The 13664-nt window shown below is 41.8% G+C and overlaps 1 protein-coding gene across 1 annotated transcript in view; it reads right to left on the minus strand.

The window, feature by feature from the left end:
* Nucleotides 1-13664, minus strand: part of COMMD6 (COMM domain containing 6) — a 118905-nt gene that overhangs the window by 77997 nt on the left and 27244 nt on the right. The window contains exon 2 of the mRNA XM_078657432.1: nucleotides 11617-11675. Within this exon, the coding sequence (XP_078513558.1) occupies nucleotides 11617-11675 (59 nt within the window). The remainder of the gene's footprint in view (nucleotides 1-11616; nucleotides 11676-13664) is intronic.

A 13664-nucleotide genomic window follows, 5' to 3' on the forward strand; every position in this document is an offset into this window, starting at 1 on the left:
ACACCTGTAGCTGTCAGGGAGCCAGTTAAAAATGAACTACAACGCCTGAAGGAAGATAGCATAATTGAGGAGGCGGAGGCAACGCATTGGCTTGCTCCGGTGGTCGCCACAAAGAAGTTTGATGGCTCCCTCCGTCTGTGTGTGGACCTCAGAAAACTAAATAAGAACGTTGTGGTAGATCGCTACCCCTTACCCAAAATCTCTGACATGTTGATGTTGTTAAAAGGAGCCAAAGTATTCAGTACGATAGACTTGAGGTCAGCCTATTACCAGATTAGGTTAGATGATGAATCCAAGGATTTACCGGCATTCATGACTCCTTTTGTAAGACTCCCTTTTGGCCTAGATTCGGCTGCTTCAGTGTTTCAGAGGGCATTAGAGAATGTTTTGAAGGAACAAGGAACACGATGAAAGAGTTATGGAAGTCTTACTCAGACTCAATGAGTTGAAACTAACTGTGAAAATTGAGAAGTGCAAATTTAGAAGAGAATCCATTTATTAGTTGGGACATACCATATCTGCTGCTGGAATTATGCCTAAGGAGAGTTTGATTACTGCTATTCTAAAATTGAACTATCCGACTAGTAAGGAAGAGTTGATGAGCTTCTTAGGTATGGCAGAATACTATAGTAAATTTGTTGATGGTTTTGCCTCATTGTGTGCACACATGAGAACTCTGCTTAGGAAGGGCTTTGAATTTGTTTGGGATGATGAATGCGAAAGAGAATTTTGTGTAATTAAAGAAAAGTTGAATTCTATCCACAAACTGAGTAGTTTTGATCCTGAGAAAGAGTCTGTTTTGGTGACTAATGCGAGTCTTAAAGGCTTAGGAGCAGTTCTTTTACAAGGAGATGGTGATCAGGAAAATGTTATCTTGTTTTTGTCTAGAAGTTTGAGAGGAGCCGAGTTACGCTATTCTGTGATTGAAATGGAGGCTCTTGCTGAGTATTGGGCGGTGAAAAAGCTAAAGAATTTGCTTTGAGGAGGTAAATTTGAGATTAGAACTGATCACAAACCTTTGTGCGAGATTTTAAGAAAGAAAGGTATTGATGCAGTCTCTGGCAGAATTACGAAATGGGTTGTGGGACTACAGGATTAGGATTTTGATGTGAAGTACCTACCTGGTGTAGACAACAAGATTGCTGACGCTTTGTCCCGTTTGGTTCCGGTTAAAGAGGATATTCTAGATGATGAGGTTGATGAAGATGATGAGTTAGTTTGTGCAATTGATGAGTGTATTGTAGGAAAAGATAGGTGGAAGAAGGATTAGTTTGAAGATCCAGTGTTATTGCAAGTTATGAAAAATGTAAATAATGGTTGGCCTTTAAAACCAAAGGATGGTACGGGAGCTGATAAATATTGGCATGTTAAAGATCAGCTTTCTGTGTAAGATGATTTACTTTTAAGAGGAATGAGGCTTATTCCTCCAAGTTCTGTTAGAGAAGAGCTTATCTCATTAGAACATCAGGGACACTTAGGAGTTTCTAAATGCAAAGAAAGGCTGGGATTATTGTATTGGTGGCCAGGAATGGATCTACAAGCGGAGCGTAAGATCAGAGATTGATTTGAGTGTGCTTTAAGCAATAAGGTGATACAAAAGGGGATGATGGACGGAGCGTTTGAGCAAATCAAACACTCACCCCCAGTCAACTGATCTGGGTTTAATCCATCACCATTCTTTAGCCCACTCAGCCACCCCATTTCAGACATGGCTATATGCAAATCAGTCTGACCCTGTGCCTCATGGGAACAGTCCAGCCCGAACTACCAAGCCATGTCTTCCATGGACCAGAAACAAGCATCCTGGGACCGGTTTCGGATTCCACCCCCTTTTGTACCGCTTTTGGCCACCATAAGTGTGGCAGGGTATGCTCAGACGTGAGTCCCTTGCTCACTTTGCCACTGGATTCAAGCAAGCCGGGCTGAAGACGGCTGGAATGCCAGAAACCGGTCCTCGGAAGCTTGTTTCCGGTCCAGGGAAGACATGGCTTGGCAGTTCGTGCTGGACTGTTCCCATGAGGCACAGGGTCAGACTGATTTGCATATAGCCATGTCTGAACTGGGGTGGCAGAGTGGGCTAAAGAACGGTGATGGATTAAACCCAGATCTTTTGACTGGGGGTGAGTGTTTGATTGATTCAGATGCTCCGTCCATCACCACCCCCTTTTGTTAAGCGATAAGGTGGCAAAACCTAAAATTGAACCCATGGTCATAAGAGAGCGCCCAAATGCACCTTGGAAGGAACTTGGTCTAGACATCCTTGGTCCTGTGTTTTCTTCAGGCTCTGAATGGTATGTTTTTGTGCTCATTGATTCCTATTCAAGATGGCGTGAGATAGCCATTACGCGGGGTATCGAAACTAAACATGTCATCTCTTTTTTGGAGAAAATTTTTGAAAGAGAAGGTATACCTAATACCATTCTCACTGATAATGGGGTTTAACTGGTTTCTAAAGAAATGGAAACATTTCTTTTCAAACATGGTATTTTACACAACAAATCTGCTTTGTACCACCCAGAAACCAACGGCATGGTTGAGAGATTCAACCGAGTCCGTAAAGAAACTATTGGCATTGCAAAATCTGCAGGTCTTGATTGGGGCACAGAAATTTTTGAAAAGATGAAGGTTTACAGACTTTCACCGCATGCTGTAACAAAACAAATGCCTTTTGAACTCTTTAGAGGCAGATGTCCAAATACACTAGTAACACCATCTTGGGTAAATGATATGCAACCTAATTTATTCAATGAGAATGAAAACAGTGATTGGTCTTTAGCAGAGTCAAAAAAGATTGAGCCAAGGAAACAACATCATGATGTAAAGAAATGTGTAAAAAGAACCCTGGTTGAAATTGGTGATTGGGTTATCATAAAGAATCCCTCTAATTTAAAATCTTCTTCAAGGTTTTTGAAACCTATGAGAGTTATTAAGATCTTCAAGAACGCAGTTAAGACTGATGACCACCGTATTTGGAACTTGAACAGGGTAGTGGTGGTTAGGAAAGATTTAGCACATCGTTTTATTGATTCCTCTTCAACTTCGCGACAGAATGCATCACGACAGGAAGATATACGTGGTCAAAAGGGATCTTCTACTACTGTGACATCTGATCATCGACATTTTTCACCTTCGACTCGTAAGTCTACAAGAGTTACTCATTCTCCTCATTATCTACGTGACTATGTTAAATAAGTTTTGCTTTTTCTGGTTTTCTTTATTTCTTTGTTTTAAGGATAGGAGATGTGTGGCATCCTGCTGTTGCTAGGTGCCTTAGAATGTACATGTAAAGAATGTTGTGTTATGAGCTTAGGACAGGCAGTTGGAGCCTGGATTTGCTGTTGTTCAGACCCATCTTATGGATGGGATCCTTATGCTATGAATACATCTATCTTTTATAAATCTTGGATGGACATCCATTCTTACAACAATATTTTGTTAGAGATGACAGTTTGTACAATACATTAATTGGAATTCAGTCCGTTTCTAACGCAGTTAATAGGCTGTCCTACCCTTTTACCCCCCACCCCCCTCAATCCCTGCCTCGTACCAATTTCAGGAGCGTAGTACAATTTGTATCTCTTGTGTTTCCTGCTGCTGCTGGCAGGTAATACAATTTAGCCTTTTGCTTTTGTTAAATTGTATGTTTTTTGTTTCAGCAGCAGTGCACCTGCTGCCTCTAGAGTGCTGTCGCCCCACCTTCTGTAGCTCTTTTTGAGGGAGGGCCAGCTATAAATTCCTTGGGTATGAAACTTGGTGACTTAGCATATCCTTGTCAATTAGCCCAGTTGGCTAAAGTTTTGCAGACAGATTGTCTGCTGCCTCCAACCCCCACCTCAGGTTACACACTCCGAGTTGGTCACAACTGGTGCTTCAAGGGCTTCAAATATTCCCATTACCCGAGGAGCCTCCTTATTTGGCCTTGAAATTGGATAAATCCACAAACAGTTCTTCGCTTTGCTGACTCCTTTTTCAGATCTTCAATCAAAATAGTCATTATTTCCAGAAGGCTTGCAAGCTTTTCTCTTAAGGGACTGCATGCGCACAGTTTGGCACTTCATCCGCACGCACTGATTCCTGTGCTCTTACAATTAAGTTGTTCAAATGACCCAGTTTCCCACCAATTCTTGTGATTAAAGTGGCTATTGTCTGTAAAATTGTGATTTGTACCGCTAGTTTGTCAGCGTGGAAAATTGTTACTTCAGCCATTGTGCCTAGTGTGTTGTTAATTTTCCCCAGAATCAAGGCTTTGGTCTGGTTTTCATCCATCCCTTGCTTTTGGGCCTATTGCCTCTCCTATCTGTTATAGAGGCTTGTGCTGTTCGCGCAAAGAGATAACCCATATTTGAAATTGCCTCCACTAAATTTCTTTAATGTTCTAGGATTAATATAGATGGTATGGACCAGTGGGGTGAGCTTCACTTGCTCCATCTGTGTTTCCCTTCCTGCTGCACTTGACAAAATTGAGAACCGAGATGTACTATCCGTTTTAGTGGTGACAAACACTCTTTATTGGACTTTGCAACTAGAAAAATGGATTTTCCAATAAACACATGTTTTACTGACTCTTAGGGGCACATGCATCAAAGGAAATTGCATTTGCAAATGGTGCGAATAGCAAAATTCGGCCTTTTGCAAATGCAATTCCCATTTTTGGGATGCATTAACATTTTTGTAATTTTCGCAATTTAAGAAATCGCAAAATTGCAATTTCTTAAATTGCGATTGCATTTAAGGAATCTCAAATTGAGATTCCTTAAATGCAATGCAGCAAACTCTAAAAGTTTGCGATTTCGCAAATAAGGGGAGCAAATTACCATGAAGTTGACCTTCATGGTAATTTGCGAAAACTTTGAAAAATGCATTAAAGTGCATTTTTCAAAGTTCCATTTTACACACACACATGCCCTTGGGGCATGTGTGTGTGCAAAATGAACTTCTAAGCAGATTTCAGGGGTGCAACAGGGTGTCCTTTGGACACCCCTGCACCCTTGAAATTGCATTCTTAATTTGCGAATTTCTAATGGTGAATTGCAAATTAAGAATGTCTTTCCATTCATTCCTATGGGCCTAGATGGGGAGGTATTCCTTAATTGCGATTCTCAATTAGAGAATCGCAATTAAGGAATTTTAAGAAATCGCTATTTTTTTAGCAATTTCTTGATGCATTGCAGTTTGCAATTCCTTAATTGCGATTCCTTTTTTATCGCAATTAAGGAATCGCAAAATGCAATATTGATGCATGTGCCAGTTAAATCGGGATTGTGACCGGAAATAATTACTACTTGAACGGGCGTGTTGTAGGAGTCCCTTCTGAATACCAAACTCACATCACAAACAAAAGTTACAGACTCCCACTTTGGGGTGGGGATACCATTCGCAGAATGGAAGGGAACCCTTTTGGATCACCGGCAATTTGTGATTGTTGAATACAATTTTAGGGAAAGTAGGCAGTGGTCCTGAGGACAACTGACAACTCTTTAAATGCAGTCCAGTTATCTTTAAGGAAAAGGGATGCATTTTTAAAAAAGCTTTCTCTATTTAAGTACAATCATAGACATGTGGTCTGCTTACCCATGCTGGCCACCATTCCTGTGATTGTGGCCAATCAGCGTGGGTTGCAGTTTGCGACCTACCTCATGAGGGAGGTCTGATTGCGACCCACTACAATTCAAAATGTTGCAATCCAACCTATTAGTACATAGGTCGCTTCGCAAAATTCCACACTGGTCGCAAACTATGACCAGTTTGTGTGAGCAGTGCACCAGGCCCCTAGAGATAAGTCCTATATATATATTGTACAAACTACTGCTGAACTTTAGAAAGTCCGAGCCATCAAACAGTACAGAGAGATGGTACCAAGCAGTCAGTCTGGATTGGGCAGATACATAATGTTTTTGTTTGAATCTCTTTATTGCATTTTTGTAGTCATCTCCTACATTAACAGCTCGCATGACATTACAGTAGGCAAATAATCATCACCTGCTTCGGATTCCAAAAGTATAAATCTCCAACGTGGAATTTGACAAATGATAATTTCAGTATATAATGGAGCCAGGATTACTAAAAACAATTACCCACTGTGTCGACCGGATCATCAAGGCATTTTACATGTATACTGTGTAGGAATCAAAAACAACAGCTTGGCAGGGTGTACATTGCAAAATTCTTGATTATGTGAAAAGAAAAATTTCAACTTCAACCGGCGTAATCATCTTGAGTTTACAGACATAATGATATACAACCTTGTCATTCCCTCATCCATAATCGGCAACTCTGACGCTCATATTTGATCATAGACATCTGAGCAGTGCCACACACCCATACATCGGCTACCCGTAACACATTGGTACTAGTTCCTAACGCCTTTGCAATAGTTGGGTAATCTTCCCAACCCCCAATTTCCTGCCCTTGCCTCAATCATGTGTGCCCTATTCTGGTGTCTGTGTTGATAGTTGGAAATCCATTAGTATTGAATCTCAATGTTGTGCCAGTGTGTAGTTGCACTCTCCTAAGGTATCCCTCCTATGTAGTGCTGCACTCTCCACCTGCGCCCACACAAGGTTTGATTGTATCCAGGACTTAATTGGGGAGGAACTGGGGTCTTCCATCAGAGGGTAATAAGTCGCTTAGCTGTTATAAAGCCCAGGTCGAGGAATCGGGAGATAACCCTATGTCTTTAGGGTCCGGGGAACAGACCCAACACATATGCCTCTCAAGCGTGAAATGCGGGGCGTTCCATGCTGGAGGATAATCGGGATGTGATATCCTGCCAGTAGGTGTGTAAAGCAGGGCAGTGCCATAACATATGGAGCAGATCCACCCCAACTATCGCACATCTGGGGCAAGCAGCATCTGTCCGATAAAAATATCGATTTATTTTGTCGAGTGTTAGGTATGCTCTGTGTACGATATAAAATTGTATGGGCCAGAATTTCGCATTCTGTGGGATGTGTGTGGGACCTACTAAAATCGATGTCCACTCCCTGCCGGTCCAGGGACGATCGTGGTCTTCCTCCCATTTGGCTCGTAAGCATGTCAGCGGAGGCGTCATGTGTGCCAGTAAAAATACAGTTAACCAATGCACAATGTGACTACCCGTCCACTTAACCTGTAAATATTGTACTACTAAGTGTGATTTTGGTTCAGTTGGCAGATCGCACCAATGCACGTGTCAGCGTGGCCAGTAAAGAATTATGAAGCAAAAATTGCCCCAGGGTTAAGTCTGTGCCTCCCGCCAGGACCTCATAGGACAGCAAGAGCCCATCACCATACATGTCGCCCAGTGATAACAGCCCACACGCATGCCAGGTGGTAAGGCCCGCCCCAGACATGATGGCACTATGTCTGGTGTGCCTAGGAGGGGCAGCGCAGGGGTATATGGGATCACCGAATGCGTCAAGTATAGGCTCCGTATGTAGCAGCGGTGCGCAACATCTAGTAATAGGGGTCCCTGTGCGGCAGTTCTAGTGATCGGATGAAATAGGTGGTGTATATTAGGCATCACCCAGGGTGACAACGTGGTGTCTGTGTCTGACAACTGTAGGCTGGAGAGCCATTTGGCCACCCATTGCAGCTGAGCCACCAGGTAGTATAGTTCCATGTTTGGTGTGGCCAACCCTCTCTGATCCACAGGAGTGTAGTGTAGTTCCTATCTTCCCAATAGGCTCTGCGCATTGGAATAATACCTACAGCAGTAAAGGCCTAGGCCAGACGTTAACTAGGTCTACTACTGTCGATACTAGACTTAAGTTTTGGGTTTGCCAGCGTAGCTCAGAGTTCGCTAGAAACTTTCTCGAATGTTCAGGAAAGAATTAACTCCCCTGATTAGACAAGAAGGGATTTAGTTTCTGACAACCATAGAACATGACAACTTTGCTCTCCCCTAATCAAGAGTGTATCTCAAGAGTCGTGTGAGCACAAGGCAATTATTTTACTCAGTCAGTACGTGCATTCTTAGTCTCATCAGATTGTAGAGAAAAGGAAGAGACGGGCGTGTTCAATAAAAGATGTTATTTATTGATCAGTCTCTTTTCTCATGCAAGAGAAATGGATCGATATTATTGCGATACTTATAGTTAAGTAAAGTGCATACATTAAAAGCAATAGTATAAAATAATACTGTAAAAACATTGATATGGTTTCTGAGCCATATGATGTTTTAAAATGATTAAAATATATTTACATACACATATACATTTGACTAAACGTACTCAACTGGTGTTTCTAAATACGCCTACCCCGTGTACCTGACCTAAGTCTAATGCGTGGGCGGGAATAGAAAGTTACAGTTTAAGTTAAGTTTGTTTTTGCCAAGTGAATAACTAAAGGAATTCTCTGTGAGGGGTTATTCAGTTCTGTACCTGGAATTTAGGATGAATGAGGAATGGTATCTCTTTCTCTGCTCTCGATATTCCAGGCCGCCTGCGAGGGCTGCCCGAAAGCGCCGGTGCTGGGTCACTCGGCAGGAGATAGCAGCGCGTCTCTCAGCGCGTCAGGAAGGCGGGGCTGCTGCCAGCGGGGTCTGCTCTGCTCTTGGCTTCGGCAAGGGTGGCTGCTCCGTCTCGTCACCACGCGTGTGTTTGCATAGGGCAAGATCGGCAATATTTATACCTTAAAGGTGCCGAGATTGACGTAAGGATGGACATAGATACGTCAATAAAGATGTCATACGACTTGCTCGTTAGCACATTCTTTTACTGAAGTTCTCTGTGAAATCAAAACAATGGCCGCACGGATTTTCCAGGTTGTCATAGGTTTGATTTGTTATGAGAACGTCGTATGCCTTATCAGGGGCTGGAGGAATGTCACTTGTCTAATTAGATCTCAAGCGTTATGACCTAATCAGATAACACGTTCCTGTGCCGTAGAGTGACTGCGTCAGATAACGGTATCTGCATCATGGGGGCTTTTCTTGCCTCATGGGCTGATTGTTAGTTAACTTGATAGTTAGTTTAACCAGAATAGGGTCAGGAATAGGGGGATCGATTCAGAACCTATAGGAATACATGACAGGAGCATACAGTTTCTTAAATGCTACCCTACAGTGCCCATTGCTCCAGATAAATTCACAAATTTTTTGTTCAATTTTAGCTGGAACATAAATGGTCAGATTTGAAAAATAGTACACAAATCTAGGAAGGATCACAATCTTTAATAATGCGATCCAACCCAACCCTGATAATGGTAACCTCTTACAGAACACCATTTGAGATCGCATGAGGATTCCGTCAAGTAAATCGTCCGAGGAGCGATATATGCGAATGCTCAGGTAGCGGAATGTGGTGGACTGCCAGGGTAGCGCTACTTCATTAAAGACTAAGCCTGGATCCGGAAGTCCGACACAAAAGGAAACAAGCTGGACTTCCTCCAATTTAACCGAAGGCCTGGCAGTCTGCGGAGTGGTGCAGTATTTTGGCTATCGCACCCGGTACATTGTGAATATCTCAGAGGTACAACAGCAAATCATCTGCATACAGAGATACTATGAGCAGGGCATCACCCAGCCATATGCTCCAGTCCGTGCCCCTCCTGCGAAGTTCCGCAGCTAGCGGGTCAATCGCCAGAGAGAATAGTAGAGGTGAGAGAGAGGGCATCCCTGCCGGGTGCCACAGCCAATTAGTATCTATTCAGATATTAGCGAACCAGCCCCTACCCTAGTGAGGGGCTGCGAGTATATAAAATTTACCAAGCTTATGATACGCGCTCCGACAACCGTATTGATGTAGTGTCATGAATAAAAATGTCCATTCCAGTGAATCGAAGGGCTTCGCAAGGTCAGCACCAGGCATTTGGCTCGAGCTCAGGAATGTGGTGCATAAGCCTGAATTCCGAAAAAACGCCGGAGATTTAGGGAGGTGTTATGTGTGGGCACAAATCCGTTTTGAACCTTGTGTACCAGGGTCAGAACTAAAGGGGCTAGGCAGGGCCACCAGAACTCTTTTCAGGATTTTGTTATTCATGTTGAGCAGTGCAAATGGTCTCTAGGACCCCCAGTTCCGCCAGATCCCTATCAGGTTTAGGGAGGGGGACAAGTAGGGCCTTGTGTTGGGATTCTAAAAGGGTGGAAGCCAAAAGTGCTCTCTCATACAAGAGCTTAAACTGCGGTGTGAGCAATGAAGCATAACATTTATAAAATTCAGCTGGCAGATAAGTAATGGTGGGTTGCCTGTAGTGAACTGCAGCTATACACATACGTCTTGGGAAGCTGTTACAAAACTTATTTAGAGCCTTAGGGATAGGACATATTTTGACCTGCATACTACGTTGGGGCTTGGTGCTCTGAAAACATGAGGATAGGCGATTTAATGGTTTGGCCTAGGTCACTAAAAGGAGACAAACTGGAATGAAATAAAAGACTGTGGTATAGCCATCTTTACAGGGCTTTACCAATGGCCGGTTTCCTGGCCCATAGCTGCACTAGATGTTCTCTTACAACCTAAGGGCATGAAGACACAGATAAACAAATTCCGAATTGGGTACTGCTCGCCTCTTTTTTAAATGCCTGTGATGACAAACCATCATAGACCACATGGTCGGATTGTAATAATGAGGTAGCAGCATTAAGGCTCTGGCTTAAATCTTTAACAGAGCACTAAGGACCATGAGACCCATTGCTTGTATGAGTATTGCCCTGGGTATACACTAATGGTTTTGTAAACATGGCATCTACAAGTAAGGTGAAACAAACAAATGGAGATGCATCTGTGGCTATTGATGATTTTCGTTTATTAGAGTACGTATTATTCTGACCATATTGCTTATTCTGACCACATTGCTTTACTTTTAAAACGTTTTATTGCGGTCAACAAATGAATACATTTAAAAATATTTGTTAGCTTCACAAAATTCTGTATCTTTTGTCAAGCAAGTTACTACCAGCTTGTGTTGCCAGTATCCCTAAGGCTCTAAATAAGTTATGTTCAAGGCTTTGACCTTGGCACATAAAGCGCTATTTGGCGCAGGAGCAAAGTATCTGTAGTGCAGGTTGACCTTCTACCGTCCTACTAGATCACTGCGATCGGAGTCTCTGTTCCTGGCCATAGTGCCACGAGTGAGGAAGGCACGCACTGGGGGTCGTTCCTTTAGTTTGAGGGCCCCTCAGTTGTGGAACACTCTGCCTTTGGCATTACGCTCCTCCTCAAACCTGATCTTGTTTAGGTAAGGCCTGAAGACTTGGCTTTTTAATCTTTAGGAGTCCCTTTTCTTTTTGTTTTCTTTTTCTTTGTTTCTGTTGTTTTTGCATCGGTGTTATGTTGTTTTATTCTGAGCTGCCTGATAAAGCGCCGGGACACTCCCCTGGAGTAGCCGTGCGCTATAAAAATAAACATATAACATAACATAACATAACATAACATTTTATTTTTTACTTTTTTCAGTTTTAACACAGGAATCGTAATCTAACCTAACCCATAATCTTTACAACTATCTCCATCAGTTGGCCCTTTGAGGCGAAAACATTCGCACAATGAAATCAAACCAATAAGATGCCTTGGTATTACGTTGACAAATCAAGGAAACCATTGCACAAAATGCATTTGCTTGTATGCTTCGCAAACAGATTGGTACAAACAACCTTTAAAATGTATGCATACAATGGATTCGTATTTATGTACTTACGAGCTCTGCAAACAAGTCAGGTGGTGCGGATCTGATTTTATCAAACGTGCTATCAAAATCTAAAGGAAAAATATCAAGAACATAAGAAAAGCAAACAAAAATACATTGATTATTTATGATGTGGGCAGCAAAACATGCTTAACTAAGCAGAAATATGTCATGCTACTTGTTAAGAATAACCCACATCGCTTTGAGAGGAAAAGAACATAGAATGCTTTGTTGGTTAGTACAATTGAACCACTTGCCATACACCACGTCTGTAGAATGCAACCTACCAATCTATTAATTTATTATTATTATTAATTTTGTAGAGCATGAGATTACCCAAGGGTGTTCTGGATGTAAGTTAAGGTTTCAGCTTTGCCTATTAGTACATAAAATCTAAATAGAAAATAAAGAATTATTCAACCTCTATTTAGAACAGTGAGCAAAAAAGTGAGTCTTTAAGAACCCTCCGAAATTTTAAGACATCGGTTTCCCTGTGTAGTTTAATCAGTAGTTTGTTCCATACCTTTTGCTGTGACTTCAGAAAAGGTGTGTCCCCCCCCAAGTCTAGACCTCTGGTACTTGGGTACACTAAACGGAGACAGAATGAAGCGGCCTGGAAGGAGCTCACTTTTTAAACTTTCCAGAAATATAGGTACCCATTTAAGCTTCTAAAGATCATCAAGACACCTCATGGTCAAGTAGAAAGATGACGTGGCCAGCATGCTGTACAAGTCCTCATGACAGAATGAGGGTAGTTGTATTTCATAGGGACGCGAGGTTTTAGGCCCACTAAACATTATCCCTCAGTTTCTTCTAAAAATTTAGGAGATTACGTTCTGTTCTGTGGATGCGTTCAATGGCGTTCCCCAGTACGCAGAGTTTACCGGAGTCTGAGTTGTAGTCTGAAATTTTCTGGATTTCTAGTAGGTATATGATGATGATTCAAGTTCACCAACTGAAAGACATACTAACAGCAATGCACACAGACAACAGGTACACAGAAAGGAATGTACACAGAGAAAAATACAGAAGCACGCTTGCAAACTGACCACAGGCCCTTTTGATACCAATACACGTGTAAACATAGACAATATATGGACCAGCACGTACACTGACAAAAAATGCACATACAGTCAAATATTACTGGTGGCATGGGCAAACGGAAAGGCGGATAGATTAATGAACATATAGAAGCAGGAATATTTGGTGGGTCAGGTCCACATAATCTTTCATCCCTCTTCGAAGGTAATCAAATGCGATTTGGAGACAGAAGCAGAGAGTGAGTGCCCATTCATTATTCACAAGTTCCTGGTCAAATTTCTTCAGCTAGATAATAGCTTTATTCTCTGCACCACTTAACACTTACCTTCTTTGTAACGATCACACTTAGATAACAAAATGTTTGAAAAGGAGGTGTGGTCAAGCTCAGACAAAGCAGCGTCAGCATTTATAATGAGGAGGATTGCTGCCTAGTGAGTCCCCATGCATTTTGGGACTTGCATTCTTCCTTATCATAGTGTCTGGTATTTTTTTCTTACTTTAAAATAGGTCAAATTTGTGTTGCGTCCCGAAATGGAAAAAAACAAGTAACGGAAATCTATTTAGATGGCGCCAACAAGGGCAGGTATCAACATCATGCATGTATTCTGCTTATGCCCTGCTCTCTTGACAGGAAGAAGAGATATGTCACCAGTTTTCTTAACTCTTTAGGCGTCTGGAAATGTGTACAACCAATTATTGAATACCTTAATGGGAATAACACCGTTCTGAACGGCCATATATTTAAATTAACGAGCCTCACAGAGAAAAAGTTCATTGAATAGGAAGTATATTGAATTGTAACCGGAAAAACATTAGTCATGCTGAAATATTAAAGAAATATAATAGCACCTTACATATAATTTATTGCTAATTTAGTTGGATTGATCATATTAGTTTTATAGTTATAGCATTTCAGTAATGTTCTAAGAAAGATATACATACAATGGTTTTAAATACCCATGTATGAATAAAAACCTTTGAAGCTTATAGGTGGTGCATAAACATATGTTTTTAATTCT

This window comes from Lissotriton helveticus, chromosome 8, assembly GCF_964261635.1.
Source record: "Lissotriton helveticus chromosome 8, aLisHel1.1, whole genome shotgun sequence".
NCBI lineage: Eukaryota > Metazoa > Chordata > Amphibia > Caudata > Salamandridae > Lissotriton > Lissotriton helveticus.